A 13,634-nucleotide genomic window follows, 5' to 3' on the forward strand; every position below is an offset into this window, starting at 1 on the left:
ATTCACCTGTGCTCTGAGCGTCTGAGGGACTCTGTGGGACTTCCCAGCTTGGACTTCAGTAGGAACTGAAAATACTCGATAGTTTACTCAACCTGTCCTTTCTTCTGAATCTATTTTGGCGGGTTTGGAAGCTGGAGTGGTGGCAGTGCTCCACGGTGCTCCTCCAGATGGGCAACAGCACCTGGCTAATGCCTGTAAAATGCTCTGGGAACAGAGCACTCGTTTTGCCAAAGTTTTTCTCCGGAAGCACACAGCAAATACTTGTGCAAGAGCGGCACCTTGTTCTTCCATGTGGCACAGGAGCGGTGCCTAAATGCCAATAATTAGTAATTATTTATGCCTGCTGATGAAAGCGTAGTCTATCTTTGTAATACATACAGGTATATAGGCGGTATTTTGAGCACATGCATGGCTTCGCGCACTGCCCGTTGCCTTCAGATGCTTTCTTTTGCACGTGAACTCGCCAGCGATGGGGTGGTTATAGGAATCCATAGCAAAACCCTTTGCTTACGAGAACAGCAAAGTGCCAGAGTAAAGCGTGATATTTCCATGTTCCTGTCATGTGCGAGCACGTGCCCACAACCCAAAACACAGCTGGCAAGTCTAATTTTAGCTCTGCCAGCCTTGAGAAGTGTCCCTTTAAAGAAATTCTTTTTATAATTCTAGGGTTTTTTTTTTGAAGCAATTTGCTTGATAATACAGCAGCTGACAACACCGCTGCAATACTACCGACGATTTAAATAAAAACAAAAAGAAACTGCTGCCCCATATTTTTTCCCCTCCTGAATTTATAAATTGGCAAAGCCACTGTAGAAAGGCCCAGGAATTTGATGACGTGTTAAAAGGAAAAAGTGATTTTAAAAAAAAAAAAAAAAAAAAGGAGAAACGCTGGGATTTGTGTACAAGAGGAAGCATTTTGTTATTCTCACTCTGTCTTAGTGGTTATTTATAGTCCCGTTGCTAGACGTACTCTTCCTTCGCTGTCTTTTAGAGGGGGATGATTAGGGACCCCCGTGCTGAGCCCCCGGGTTGGTGGCAGGTGCGGAGCTCCCTCCCCCCCCCTTCCCCCTCCGGGCCGGGGGTCACACCTGGACCCGGGGCGCCCGCTTTGGGGTGAAAAGGGCTGGGAAAAGGACCTCCGGGGAACTTTAGCGGCACGGCGGCGTTTTCACACGCCTGCCAGAAGTCAGCCCGGGCGAGTTCTCTCTTTTACCCCCCTCTGCCTCCATTTTGTTCCAACTTTAAATAAACCCAAGTCTTATATAAGCGTTCTAACAAAGTACGTGTTTAATATGTCTGGCCCCGCGGAGCGCCGGGGGTCGGCACGGAGGAGTTTGGGGTTTGTTTTTTTTTTTTTAACGGAGGGAGGCGAGGACTCTGCGTTCCCCTTCTGGGCGACCGGACTCCGTGACCTTCCCCTGCCTGCTTCTTAATCAATAAATCAATGCCCCGATCGATCCGCGTCGCTCGGCGGGGGCTCCTCTCCCGGGTTTCCCGGCGGTGCGGAGCGGGGCGGGGGCTGCGCTGCCTCCCGGGGGAGCGGCGCGACGCGGTCCCTCCCACCGGCGGCGCGGAGGGGGTTTGAATGAAAGACAGGACGAGCCCCGAGCACCATGTCACTCCGTGAGGGAGGCAGCGGCAACTAGGCTGGGGAAGGCTCTTCCCTCCCTCCCCCTCCCCCTTTTTTTTTTCTTTTGTTTTTTTTTTTTTTGTTTTTTTTTTTTTTTTTTTTTTTTTTTTTGGTTTTGGTTTTTTTTTTTTTGTTTTTTTTTTTTTTTTTTTTTTTTTGGAAGGGGAGTGGGTGGGGAGCGAGAGGGGAGGGTTCGAGAGCGGGCGGCTCTGCGGAGGTTTGGAGTTGCCCTGTCTTCCCGGCTCCTCTCGCAGGACGTTTCCCTTTCCCAGCCGGGCAGGGGGCTTCCACCCACGCCCTCCTCCTCTTCCTCCTCCTCCTCCTCCTCTTCGCTCGCACACACATAGATGTGCGTGCGTGCGCGGCTCGGGCTGCGCTGGAAGTAAAAGCGTGCGGCTATAAAAAAAAAAAAAAAAGAAAGGCGAGGAAGTCTCGGCAGCTTGCTCCGTCGCTGTCAGGAATAGCGGCGTGAAAGGAAGAAAGGCCCTGGGGCACAACACCCTGCCAACGAGTTCCCTGCACCAGCCAGAAGGACTCCAGCTACATGGGCAAACGCCTGGACCAGCAGCCAATGTACCCCCAGTACACCTACTACTACCCCCACTATCTCCAAACCAAGGTAGGGGGCGGCGGGGCCGGGCGCTGTAGCGGGGGATGGAGAGCCGAGAGCCGCGGGCTCGCTTCGAAGCTTTTGCCGAGGTTTTCCGTCCTTCCTCGGGTTCGGTGTCGCGCAGAGCCGAGCTGGGAGGCAGAAAGCAGGCGGGAGAGAGGCAGGAAGGTTACTGGCTGCCCTCCCCTTCGTTTCTTTATTTTATCTTTTTTTTTTTTCCCCCCTACCAAAAGGCTGCTGGCACCGGTTAATTCCTTTTATTGTTTGGCGTTAACCGCACCGGTCTGCCCTATTGTAACACCGGGCAGGTAGGGTGTTTATTATAGCAGAGGATAAAGATTGCTCTTAGACAGCGTTAGACACGAAGCACCGTTTCAGTACGAAACACCGTTTCAGTGGCTCTTGCGGTGATCTCTACAGCCCATTCGGAGCTTAAAAGCATTTTGCTGTTAGAAAAGCTGTCTGAGGCAGCTCAAACTTTTAATCAGCTGAGGAGGAGATGCTGTGGAGCTGGGAGGAGGGAAAGAGGGGAGCTAAGCGGCTGTGAAGCTGGTGGAGTTTGTTTCAGTGCATTTGCACTGCTTTTAATATTTCATTAAATATTGAGGGTGATAGGGCTGTACTCTGTTGCATTTAAAAGCTCTGGAAATACAGCGTAGCTACTTTTGGAGAGTATCCGAGCGCTGACTCTTGTCTTTTTTTTCCCTTTTCTCAATAATTTTTTAAATGCCAGTGGATGGGAAAGCAGGCCTGCATCTCCTAAAGAGGCTCAGTGAAATCAGCCCTACCTGGCCATGAGTTAGTTAATTAGAGATTTATTTTTCTAACGCTATTGTATAATAGGCTGCTCTCTGAAAAGATTTCCTGTGTGACCATGGGACAGTAACAAAAGAAAGCCCTAAAATGAAAGTCTGTCCTATTAGGACACCGCGTTAAAAAGAAGTAACGATAAATACTTAAAAAAAAAAAATGCTGTTCTGAAGTGTGACCTCACAGCCCCGGATTAACAGTTTTGATCGATGAACTAACGTCCTTTGGAAGGGGGCAAAAATAGTCAGGGTCCGCACACGTGCGTATGACACTGCGTACACACATGCACATCGTGCTTCTGTGGCAAATTTAACACATGGGACGTTTGACGTGTGCGTCTGTGTGTGGTGAAGTGCCATGGGGGAGGCTGACTTCTCCAGACTTTGGCTTTGAAGCACGTTGATCTGGCTGCAGTTCTGAAAGGATAAGTTATATCTCCTTGCTAATAAAATTACTTTCTCGTTAACTTCTATGGCCTGACTACTGCATCGTATAAATTAACTAATTGTCAAAACTGCGTTTTCAGGCTGGTTAGAGCCACGATGACACCAGAACCGCTCAATGTGATTACAGCCTTGTAATTCATGGCAGGGTTACCTCTCGGCTCTTTGCTTTGCTCTTTCTTTCACTCTATTGTGCAGATTTATTTTTATTTTTATTTTTTTTAATAAAATGAAACCTTTTTTAATTTCTGTAATTTGGACTGATTTTTGTGGCTGGTAATTTTTTTTTCTTTCAAGGTCGAAATTGCATTTTACCTTTGTGACCGGTTAGTGTGTATTGTTGCTGTTGCAGTGGCGGCCGTGGGTAGCTTGACTGCAATATTGCCTATAGCTTTAACTGTTTGGGGGATTGGGGGATGCAGACTGATGCTATTCCTCAAAACCTGGCAAGCCAAGGACATGAAACAATTGATGGCGTTTTTTTGAAAGAACAATAGCCTCAAGTATTGGAGGAGAAATATTGGACATTCCATGCCTTTTACTCACGTAGCTTACATTTTGCCAGTCTTTTTTTATTTTTTTATCTTCTTTTGCTAATTTTATTTAACTTCATAAAATAAGCTTTTTGAGGAAATTTGAACTTAAAATAGTAAAAATGGCTTTTCTGTACAGAGGCTTTTTTAACTCAATGCTTTAAAAAATAGATTAAACGCACTTTATAGCCAGTATATAAAATTATCAACCCTGTGAAAAGTCATGTGCATCTGTCTTTGCACACATGCACTGTTACTGTAAGGACACGTATAATTTCAAATTGATCATACGTTTTGTATGGCATTAATTTTTCTTATTTTTCTTCACTCCAGACTTAAATGCACACACAAAATCTAAATAATAAACACATATACGCACACACATATACACACACGTGTACAAGTATTTCACTTCTATAGACTGCAAGAGTTTAGAGCAGTGCAGACAGGCAGCATCTGGATTTTGTTACCTTTAAGCTAGCCATCAGCTTCTGGGACATTTTACAGCAGTTAGATCCATTGTATGTCTAAAGCTAATAGTTGGGTAATCAAATAATGTTGTGGTGGAGAGCTGTATCTTTTATCATGCCTGTTGGAGCGAGACTATTAATAAACCCCTGTATGATTCCAGTTTTTTATTTTCCAAAAACTGCTCTTTGTACCGAGCATGGTAGGATTCAGCTCTACAGAAAGAATGTGTTTTTATGCTCATAGTCATGCACGCTGAGAGGGGGTTGCATTCATTTGTAATTAAGAAAGACATTCTAGGCTTTTTTCATGGCATTTGCGTACAGCTTGTGCAATGCAGAGCGGCAGCACGTTCAATGGGCAAAGTTTGGAAATTTGTGTTCCCCAGTGTGTTTGGGTGAAGCACTGCTTTTGCTTCGTTTGTTTGGTGAAGTTGTCTCGGTTCTTCTGTGAGAAGCACTGCGTTACTGTATGTTGTGTCATTCTCGTAGGGGAGTATGGGGTGGCGCAAGATCTCAGTCTACACGCTGGGTTTGTGTCTTCTACATAGCTGGCGTGTTGTTGTGCAGAAGTGGTGTAAATTAATAGCTATATGGGTAATGGGTTATAAATAGAAAGAATGGATTCCATGTGTCTGTCTGATTGTTTTAAGTTTTTAGTGTTTTGTGGTTTTTTGTGGAACATGAAGCATATACTCCTATTTTTCAATTTACTTGTGGTCCTTCATTGTCAGGTGCCACCACTGAGGCTAAAACTTCAATTGCGGGTTTGGACAAACCAATCGTCATCCAAAAATGAAAGTGGGGGGGCAGTGGTGGGGAAAGGTCCGTTTTTAAGAGGCAATTGCAAGGAATATAGTATATCCATTAAGGACAAGCACCGAGTTTGGGGAAAGACATAACCTTATTTTTTCTTGTTTTGGCATGATGCTGTCTGACAACTGTAGCTTGAAAATACAGCTTTAGAACTTCTTTAGGCAGATCCTGAGAGCAAACTCCAGTTGTCCTAGGGGGATTTAGTGCAGTTTAAACATTTTTGGTTACTCTTTTAAGTGAAGGATAGTCGTGTTCTTGCTGCAAAGAAAATTGTATGGAGGTGGTTCAGCTTGTGTATATCTAATGAGAATAGTAGTTTTCTATATTACCATGAAGCATTGTGTAATGATATTTAAAAAATGGGAAAAAATATTAACCAAATAATTCGAATGTATTTGAAGGAGTCTCTTAATTTAGTTGACACTGTGTTTTATCTTTGTTCTGCGGTTTATGATTAGATGTAGAGCTGGAGTAAGCTCTCTCTGCAAACAGCCTCCTGAAAAAAACCTAAATCACTCTGGTAGAAAGGAGGAGGTGCCACAGTTACCCGCTGACAGGACTTGTTTTGTTTACGATCGCTGTGCCTGCATTTGGGGAAAAAATATGCCAGTTTAGCAGCTATTTCTGTGCGGTTTGCTTTCATGCATTCTCCAGATATTTCCTACCTATTAGTCATGGTTCAGGTTTGGTAGTATAACTCTTCATGGTGTTGACTCTGCTACCCAGTCAGAAGGCTGAGATACCCTGAACGAAGAGACAGCGTTTACTGTATTCACGATGCCTCTTCGTCACTGTATGCCTGATACACATGTGAACACATGCAAAAGGAAGAAGTGTGATTTCCCAACACCTATGTGAATAAAATCTGTCTCTCTGGATGTGAAAACTGTGCAGACTGGCCTGCAGGCAACGAATGGCTTAATGAGCAAATCCGTGAAGTGACAGGTACGTGCCTCAGCTGAGGAAAAAAACAATTGGGGAGATTCAAACAGGTGTACTTAGAAGAGTTTATGCTCATTACAGTCATTTTATGGGTACACATTTAGGTGTGTGAATATGTTTTGCTTTCTTTTTGCCATTTTTAGTCCATCCTTTGGGACAAAGGAATCAAGGACCACTTTCATTTTCGTGCCACGGGCACACCTTCCTCCTTGCTCTATCAGCCTATTTTAGAAAGTCCATTTTTGGAATCGGCACAAAGCTATTGCCTGTCTTCACCTTGTACCTACCAATCCCGTCACTCACGTTTCTGTTTAGTGAGTTTACCGCATTCCCTGCTTTTGGCCATCTGGCCATGCAGAAGGCCTTGAAGAAAGCGTTCCAGCTACGGAGGTGCCTGACAGGGCTTCTTTGGCTGGTAGTGTTCAGATTGTGTTTGGTGCCTGGTGTGAAGCAGGGGTCAGGTGTAAGGAGTAATTCATCAACCACACACTGATTTCAGGCTGCATTTCCAACCATCTGCAGCTTGGATTTCTGCCAGAGCTCAAAAGTCTAGCTGGAGCCCATGTGATCGTGCCAAAGTAAAGATGAACACTTGCAAATAGAGAAATGCATTTCTAGGAATGAAGTTCGTTCGCACTTAGCCCCTGTTTGATTCGTACATTGCAGTGTGTTTGAAATGCCTCTGACGGCTGCCCAAAAGAACTATGAATTCATTTAAATGACATATAAAAATATTGTAGCCTGGCTGTAATTTTGATAGTAAGACGAGTATCTACCTAGTATTTTGCCAGTTGCTTTAAACAGTAAGAAAGATAAAAGTGATGTTCCTCTAAAAAACGCAGAAATACATGAACTCGTTTGTTTTCCATTTCTGTTTGCCATTTATCTTTATGTGCCTGGGTAAAAATACTTTTGCTGCTGTAAGGGACATCGTGATATATGTTAAAATAATGTTGAATATCTTAGTTGATCTTCCTTTCATGTGTTGTCTCAATGCAAGTCTGTTTAAATTAAAACCAAACAAACAACTGTGGGAAAGGAAAGTTCAAATTTTTACTCTTTTGAACATTTGTGTATTACTGTATGCTACGGATACTAATTTTGCAAACATATATTTTACTCCCGTAACAAAAGGTGGAAGTTGCAAGCATTTGCCAGATTAGGCTACATAGATTTTGATGTGGCGAGTGCTGCATATTAATCGTTATAATTTAGAATGCCTTATACATGGTACACCTTAAAAAGTAAAGCATGATGCTTCAGAACCAGACTGGTTTGGGTTTTAATGCATGGGGGCCTTTCAAAGTAAGCCTGAAGGTATATTTGCCCTTTAAGTCAAGTATCTCGGTAAAAATCATCAGACTGTCAGTTCTTAAATTTCCATGAATTAAAAACCAGATAAGACAAGATGTGTTCCAAGTAGGGTGTCTGAGTTCATTTCAGGTCTTGCTGTTACTAGCCTGGATAGCGTCCCCTTTGCACATAACCGAAAGCATGGGTTTTTAATTTTTTTTTTATATATGGGAAGTGGATTTGTTGCTATCTATATTCCAGGCAGGAACTTCGAGTTCACTTGCAAACAAGCCTGTTCTGGAGTGTCCAGGAAGAGAAGCAGAATTTAAAAAAAATGAGTGGGGCATTTTTATTATTATTATTATCTTTATTATTTCTGTTTTCTTTTTCTCCAAGAAAAGTCTTTTAATGTTAGAAATTTTATGTAGAGGAAAATGGTTGATGTGTCTCCAGAACTTGCTTCCAGTGCTGCATTAAAATTGTGTTTTGTAACAGTATCATCAGCTACAGCTGTATGTGATTAAGTAGTGTAATATCAAAAGCATGTGTGAATAAGAGCTTTTATGATATAGTTGTTCCGTACCAAAGAATACAGATGGGCAGAGAAGGGAGATGGAGAACAGTGATTTACTCAGATATTGTCACAGCCTATATTGCGAGTGTTTGTGTAGTGATGTTTCACAATTGCTTTCCCACTCATGTGGGCAAGATTGAGCGATGGAGGAAAGTTTAAACACTTTTACACAGAGTGTTACTCTAAATGTGCAGGAAAGCAGCCTGAGAATGACGTCTACTGATGCAAAATGGCATACCAATATTTTGAGTAGTAGATTAACAATAATATTATTGTGTAGAAGTTATAGCGAGAGGGATCTGATATACTTGTCTTTAAAAAAAAAAAAAGAAAGGAGCTTCAGTTGTCTTCAGTAAGGCATAATCAGGCCCACAAAGCACATGCTGTTCTGCATGGGAAACCAAGACAGTTGAACAATGTGCAGGTTTAAAAAACAAACAAACAAACAAAACCAGATTACAAAAAAAGCAAGAACTGTCTATCAAAATGATTCAACATCGTAGAAGTCAGTGAGGGCATACTCCATCTGATACTTAACAGCATTTGGAGTTTTCTGTGTGCTGTTCCTGTTTCTTTCTCTGCCACAATTGAGATTTGTGCCTAGTGTAAGCTTGACTGCCATAGGAGATGTCTCACTTGGAGCCCAGTGCCTCAAATGAAGATTAGCAGTTTCTGTGAGAGAGCAAACATGGTTAATCCACAAAAAGTAAGGGATAGACCCTAGAGCTGGTTTTGCTCTTATTTATGTAATTCTTAAGATAAAAATACTGGGTAGCTTCTTGGAAATTTGATGCAAGTCAGTTTTCTTTGTAGGTCTTCTCAACTGGACAAATGAAGCAAAGGTTGCTTGTCCGCTCTGTAGCTGCCAGTTGGAAGCTTCTGTTGGATTCCTCAGCTGTACGGTCTTTTTGATTTTGTTGGTTTACAGCGAAGGCTAATCTTTTCTCCTAGAAGTTTTTGTTAGCTGAAAGACTTTTCAGGCCTGACAGTGTCAAATATGAGAAAAAGATTATTTTTCCTACTTTTGGATAAAAAGACCTTTTTCTTTCTTTTTTTTCTTTCTCTCTTTTTTTTTTTTTTTTTCCTTTTTTTGCTTCCTTTCATTTATTCTGTGCTTACTTGTTTGCAACCATGACGGCAATAAATGCACTCTCAGTTTATTTGTTGTGAAGTCACCATCAGTATCAAACGTGGTCATTTATTTAAAAGGTAAATACTTATAAGTGTTTCATTTGTGGTAAATTTATGCAGATGAAATTGTTTGGACAGATTTTTTTTATAAGGGTTCCTCTGTTAATTGTATTGACTTCATTCAGATGCAAATGAATGAAATAAAACACCTGACTTACATAGATCATAGTACAATCCCAAAGATGCATAAGATTGCGTGTTTACAATGTAAAGCTCTCTGATACTTTGTTCCTCCTTGGTGTCTCCATGACACATGTTTTATGGATGGTACCATGTGGCGGTTGATGATTTATGGGCTGTCATGTAGTGGAAGTGATGTCACTCCTGTGTGATTCAAATTTATTCAAGAAGAAAAGTTGTGGAACAGATTTGTATCCCCCTTCCCCAAGTATAAATCAAGCATCAGTTTGTTGTTATTCTGTGAATTTGCATTAATAGGCTAAATACTGAAGCTGCACTTAAATACTGCTACAGAGCACAGCGGTGAAGAGCAGGAGAGCCTTACGGGTGGACCGGCATGATGTTGTTTTATTTAACTGATTGCTCATTTGGCTTCTGTCCTGCTCCCTTCCCCACCCCCTTTCACAGCCCTTCCTCTGCCCAGCTATATTTAGAGACTAGCCAGGCTGAGCCATTCAAAGTTCAGTATCGACTCTGCGCAGGAGCCTGACCTTTCTGCATGCGGCCTCACGCCGATGGGAGGCAGCAGGGCTGGATCAACCATGGAGTCCTGTTTGACTGCCTTGTGAGAAACTCTCTGGTTATTTTGAAACAAAGTGTGCGATTCAGTCTAGTTGCCTTCCTGGGTGAGAAACTGGCAACCTTCACCCCAAGGTTACTGGAGGGCGAGAGGCAGATTGAAGATGCAGTAGGTAGGGCAGAGGATGCGCAGTGCTGGAGCTGGCAAAACCTTGAGGTGGTGCTTTGGTGACCTGCGAGATAAAGGGAGATTAGGGGACTTCAGATGGAGGCGTTTTGCCGGAGGAGGAGATAAGGGAGCCTGGTGTACCACTACATCACAAAAGGTTTTTAAAGCTAGGTATCCATAGTTACAGCAGGAGAGTTAAAAATCTAGATCTCAGGGACTCACCTGGTGTAATGTCCTCCTTCCCTTTAAAGAAGAAAGAATTTGGTAGTTCTTAAAGCTGGAATGATGTGGCTGTGTGAATTCCCTGGTGCTCAGAGAACTGCCTGTTTAAAGTTTGCTCTATTTTTCCCTCTTGTTCTAATTTTTACAGCTACGGAAAAAAAATGGCATTGCAATTCTTAGCCATATAAGGGACTTGTTAGTTTCTTTATGTGGTTGGGAATTGTTTCTCCTTTTGGTCTTCAAAGGCTGTTGTGGCTTAGTTTGCTTTAAAGGAAAGGAACTTCATCTTGCTTAGACAAAAGCTGCAATCCTTATTTCTTTTCTTTCTCACATCTCTCTGACCTTTTATTGGGGGACATGCATATAAATAAAGTCTGCTTGTTGGTATCGTGCAAGTTGATGGATGCTCTTGCGAGGAGAGAAGCGTAATGGGAAATGCAGTCTTCATTTCTGTTGCCTCATTTTATAGTGATGAATCTGGTTTGATGCCAGTTAGTAAGTACATGACCTTTTCCCTACATCTTTTGATTCTTGACAAGGGGTGTCAGAGCTGTGTTAGTGATCTCTCGTTTCAGCTTTTAACAAACTATGAAATATTAAAAATGAATTAGGTCACTTGGAGCTCGGCTAATATGACTGTAATGCAGGCTAGTGATTTCATATTAATGAAGCGTAACACACAGCTTAAAATAGAAAATTCAGATTTTTATGAAGACACAAGCAGCAGCAACGTATCACTTGTAAGCCAGAATATTTTATCTTGAAAATGCAATCATTTTAAGACAAACCAAAGAAGATATTTTGCAAAGATGGTGTTATCGGCAGCATTCGTTTAGCGTTCATTCCAGAAAATCCTATCTGCCTTTCAGCCTAATTAAAGCTAAGTTTTTCAGTGTATTTACTTTAAAATTAAAACTGTCGTCAAGACTTCTTTTACTATCAGCTAAGATGTGTCTGCACAGCTGTCAATGTTCTGCTTAGCTGATACACACAGACTGATAATCTACCATATGTATCTGAACGGTATAATATATACTTGTATCTTGTGCAAATGACACTTCTGAAATTGTTTAGCAGCAAGGAGACTGGTGATGAAAAGAGCTGCGAACCATACACTAAGTAAGAGAGATCAGAACTATTCTTTACCTTAAGTCTCTACCTGGTTTTACATTCATGAGAACTACCTTTAATACCGCTCTGTACCTCAATGACATCAGGAAGAAGTTGGAGGCACTGCAGTCCTTCTGATTTTTGACAAAGCGTGCAGCAGGACGTGGTAAGCTGAGTGCTTTGCATAGGCTGTATTAAGACAACATTTACTGTGTCAAGGTAGAGCTGCACTAAGTAATGTTAAGCAGTCCTTCGTGAAAACAAGCATAAAGCAGACATATTGCCGTGGCCTTTAGCAAAGCAGCTGGGAGCTTTCTGCCTGGGAGAGCATTGCACTCGCCGGATTTTGTGTTTGTGCTCTTCGTATCTCTTTGGAGCTTTTGTATCCTACGGAAACACTGGGGCTGATCCAGGTATTTCCAATAAAAGTGTCCGTGTCAGTGGCACTTTTACTGTGGGTGCCGGCTGGTGATGCAAGATGGGATAATAATAAATCTGGCTGATGTATGGTGACTCCAGGATGGCAGTAGTGGTACATGCTGATCCCACCTGTCTGTTGTTGCCTCGCAGATACAGGTGTGCAATGCACGAGTCTTCTTGAATTTTGAGATTACAGCTATAATTCCTGTCTCTAGAAACAGCTGTCAGAAAGCTGTAGACTGCTGGCCCACCAGGACGTACTTGTTATCTCTGTGATTTAGAAGCCTTGCTGGCCACTCAGTTTCTGCTTTATATCTCTGCCATTTTACAAAATCACTGTAATTGTATACAGTTGTCCCTGTGCAACGTGCAATTTCCTGTAGTTTGAAAGGCTTTCAGCATAAGATTGTCTAAACTTAATAGCATAAACATTAATTTACTGTGTTAGATTATTGGGTGTTTTTAGCACGCATAAGTCTGGCAATAATTGTGCTAGACAGAAGAAATAAGTTTTCTTCCCTTCACTTTCTGCCCTGCTTTTACTTGAATGGATCCCTGGCGATGGTAGTACTTAGTGTATAGCAGTCATTTCAATTTTCCGCGGGTTGTATAAACATTAACTAATCTTCAGAGCCCATTCTAAGAGGTGCCTTAAACACCTTCTTTGCTCGTGTAATGGCTGCATGCAAATAATAGCCTCAGCCTCCAGAAGCCTATACTGGATTATGAAGAGTTCAGGGACAGACTTGAGTAGCATCCATACCTTGTCTTTTCAGGCAGAACCCAGAGGTGGAAAATGTTGTTGCTTGCTGTATGAGCAAATGCAGTGTGTGAGCGGTATAAGAGTGAAGGCAAAGCTGGGAAATTAAAGGCAAAACATTTGCAGAAGGTGCCATGTTCATCTTCGGTTATCTAGAATTGCTGAATACCCACAACTCGGACAGATGCAGGTCCCTAAAACATTTGAAGCCAGACCAAATACAGCTCCCAGACGGGGTGTCCAGAAGTACAGAGCACTTTGAAAAATCACTTAACCTGAGCTGAGCACCTGAACCAGCCTGTCTGGTTCAACACGACACCTTCCAGCCCTTGGGCCTTTCTGTTGGGGGAGAGAAGAAGGGGAGCAGGGTAGAAGGATGCATGTTCTGGAGGAGAGGAATTCCCTTTTGTTTCAGTATTTAAGACAGTGGTTGTCAGCAGTCTGACTAAGGCACCCAAGTGAAAAGCGTGTTTATGATCTGTCATCAGTGATACAAGGGGTAGATCTGGTCCCAGTTTGCCCTGTTGTAGAGATTCAAACAGTGTTTGGGCCAGATTTTTCTAGAAGACATTAAAAACTTAGTGGACACTTCAGTAAGGAGGCAAAGGTCTACTGCATCCCTCCAAGACACAGAGGAAAAACTCTTTCTTACAGTGCCTGTGCAGAGCCCCTGGCCTTTCTGACCCTTGTGGAGTCTCCTGTCAGGTGCTGATGGAAGTGTGTTAGAAACAATTGTCACAATTGCATCAACATCATGTAAGGACTGGTCTGCGTTGAAGTCCTTCAGGATAATTTTTCCCATCTACAGCACCCTGTTAATCAGCAAGGGGATAGCAAAAAAGTTATTTACGGGTATGTGTTAGCTAAATACTGGTTGATAGAGACAGATTCATTAGAGCCAACTGGCTTTGGTTTTCTCATGCCCAACACTGTGTGTCTTGCCAG

The 13,634-nt window shown here is 42.5% G+C and overlaps 1 protein-coding gene across 8 annotated transcripts in view; it reads left to right on the forward strand.

Moving 5' to 3' along the window:
• RBMS3 (RNA binding motif single stranded interacting protein 3) overlaps positions 1 to 13,634 on the forward strand; it is a 725,855-nt gene that overhangs the window by 264,917 nt on the left and 447,304 nt on the right. For 3 of the 8 annotated variants that reach the window (XM_054058451.1, XM_054058452.1, XM_009570386.2), the window contains exon 1: positions 1,836 to 2,249. The exons of the other annotated variants lie outside the window; for them this stretch is intronic. In XM_054058451.1, coding sequence (XP_053914426.1) covers positions 2,175 to 2,249 — 75 coding nt within the window. In that variant the 5' untranslated portion in view covers positions 1,836 to 2,174. Of the gene's footprint in view, positions 1 to 1,835; positions 2,250 to 13,634 lie in introns of those variants that run through there. 8 annotated transcript variants of the gene reach the window in all.

This window comes from Cuculus canorus, chromosome 2 (genome assembly GCF_017976375.1).
Source record: "Cuculus canorus isolate bCucCan1 chromosome 2, bCucCan1.pri, whole genome shotgun sequence".
In the NCBI taxonomy this organism is placed as follows: Eukaryota; Metazoa; Chordata; class Aves; order Cuculiformes; family Cuculidae; genus Cuculus; species Cuculus canorus.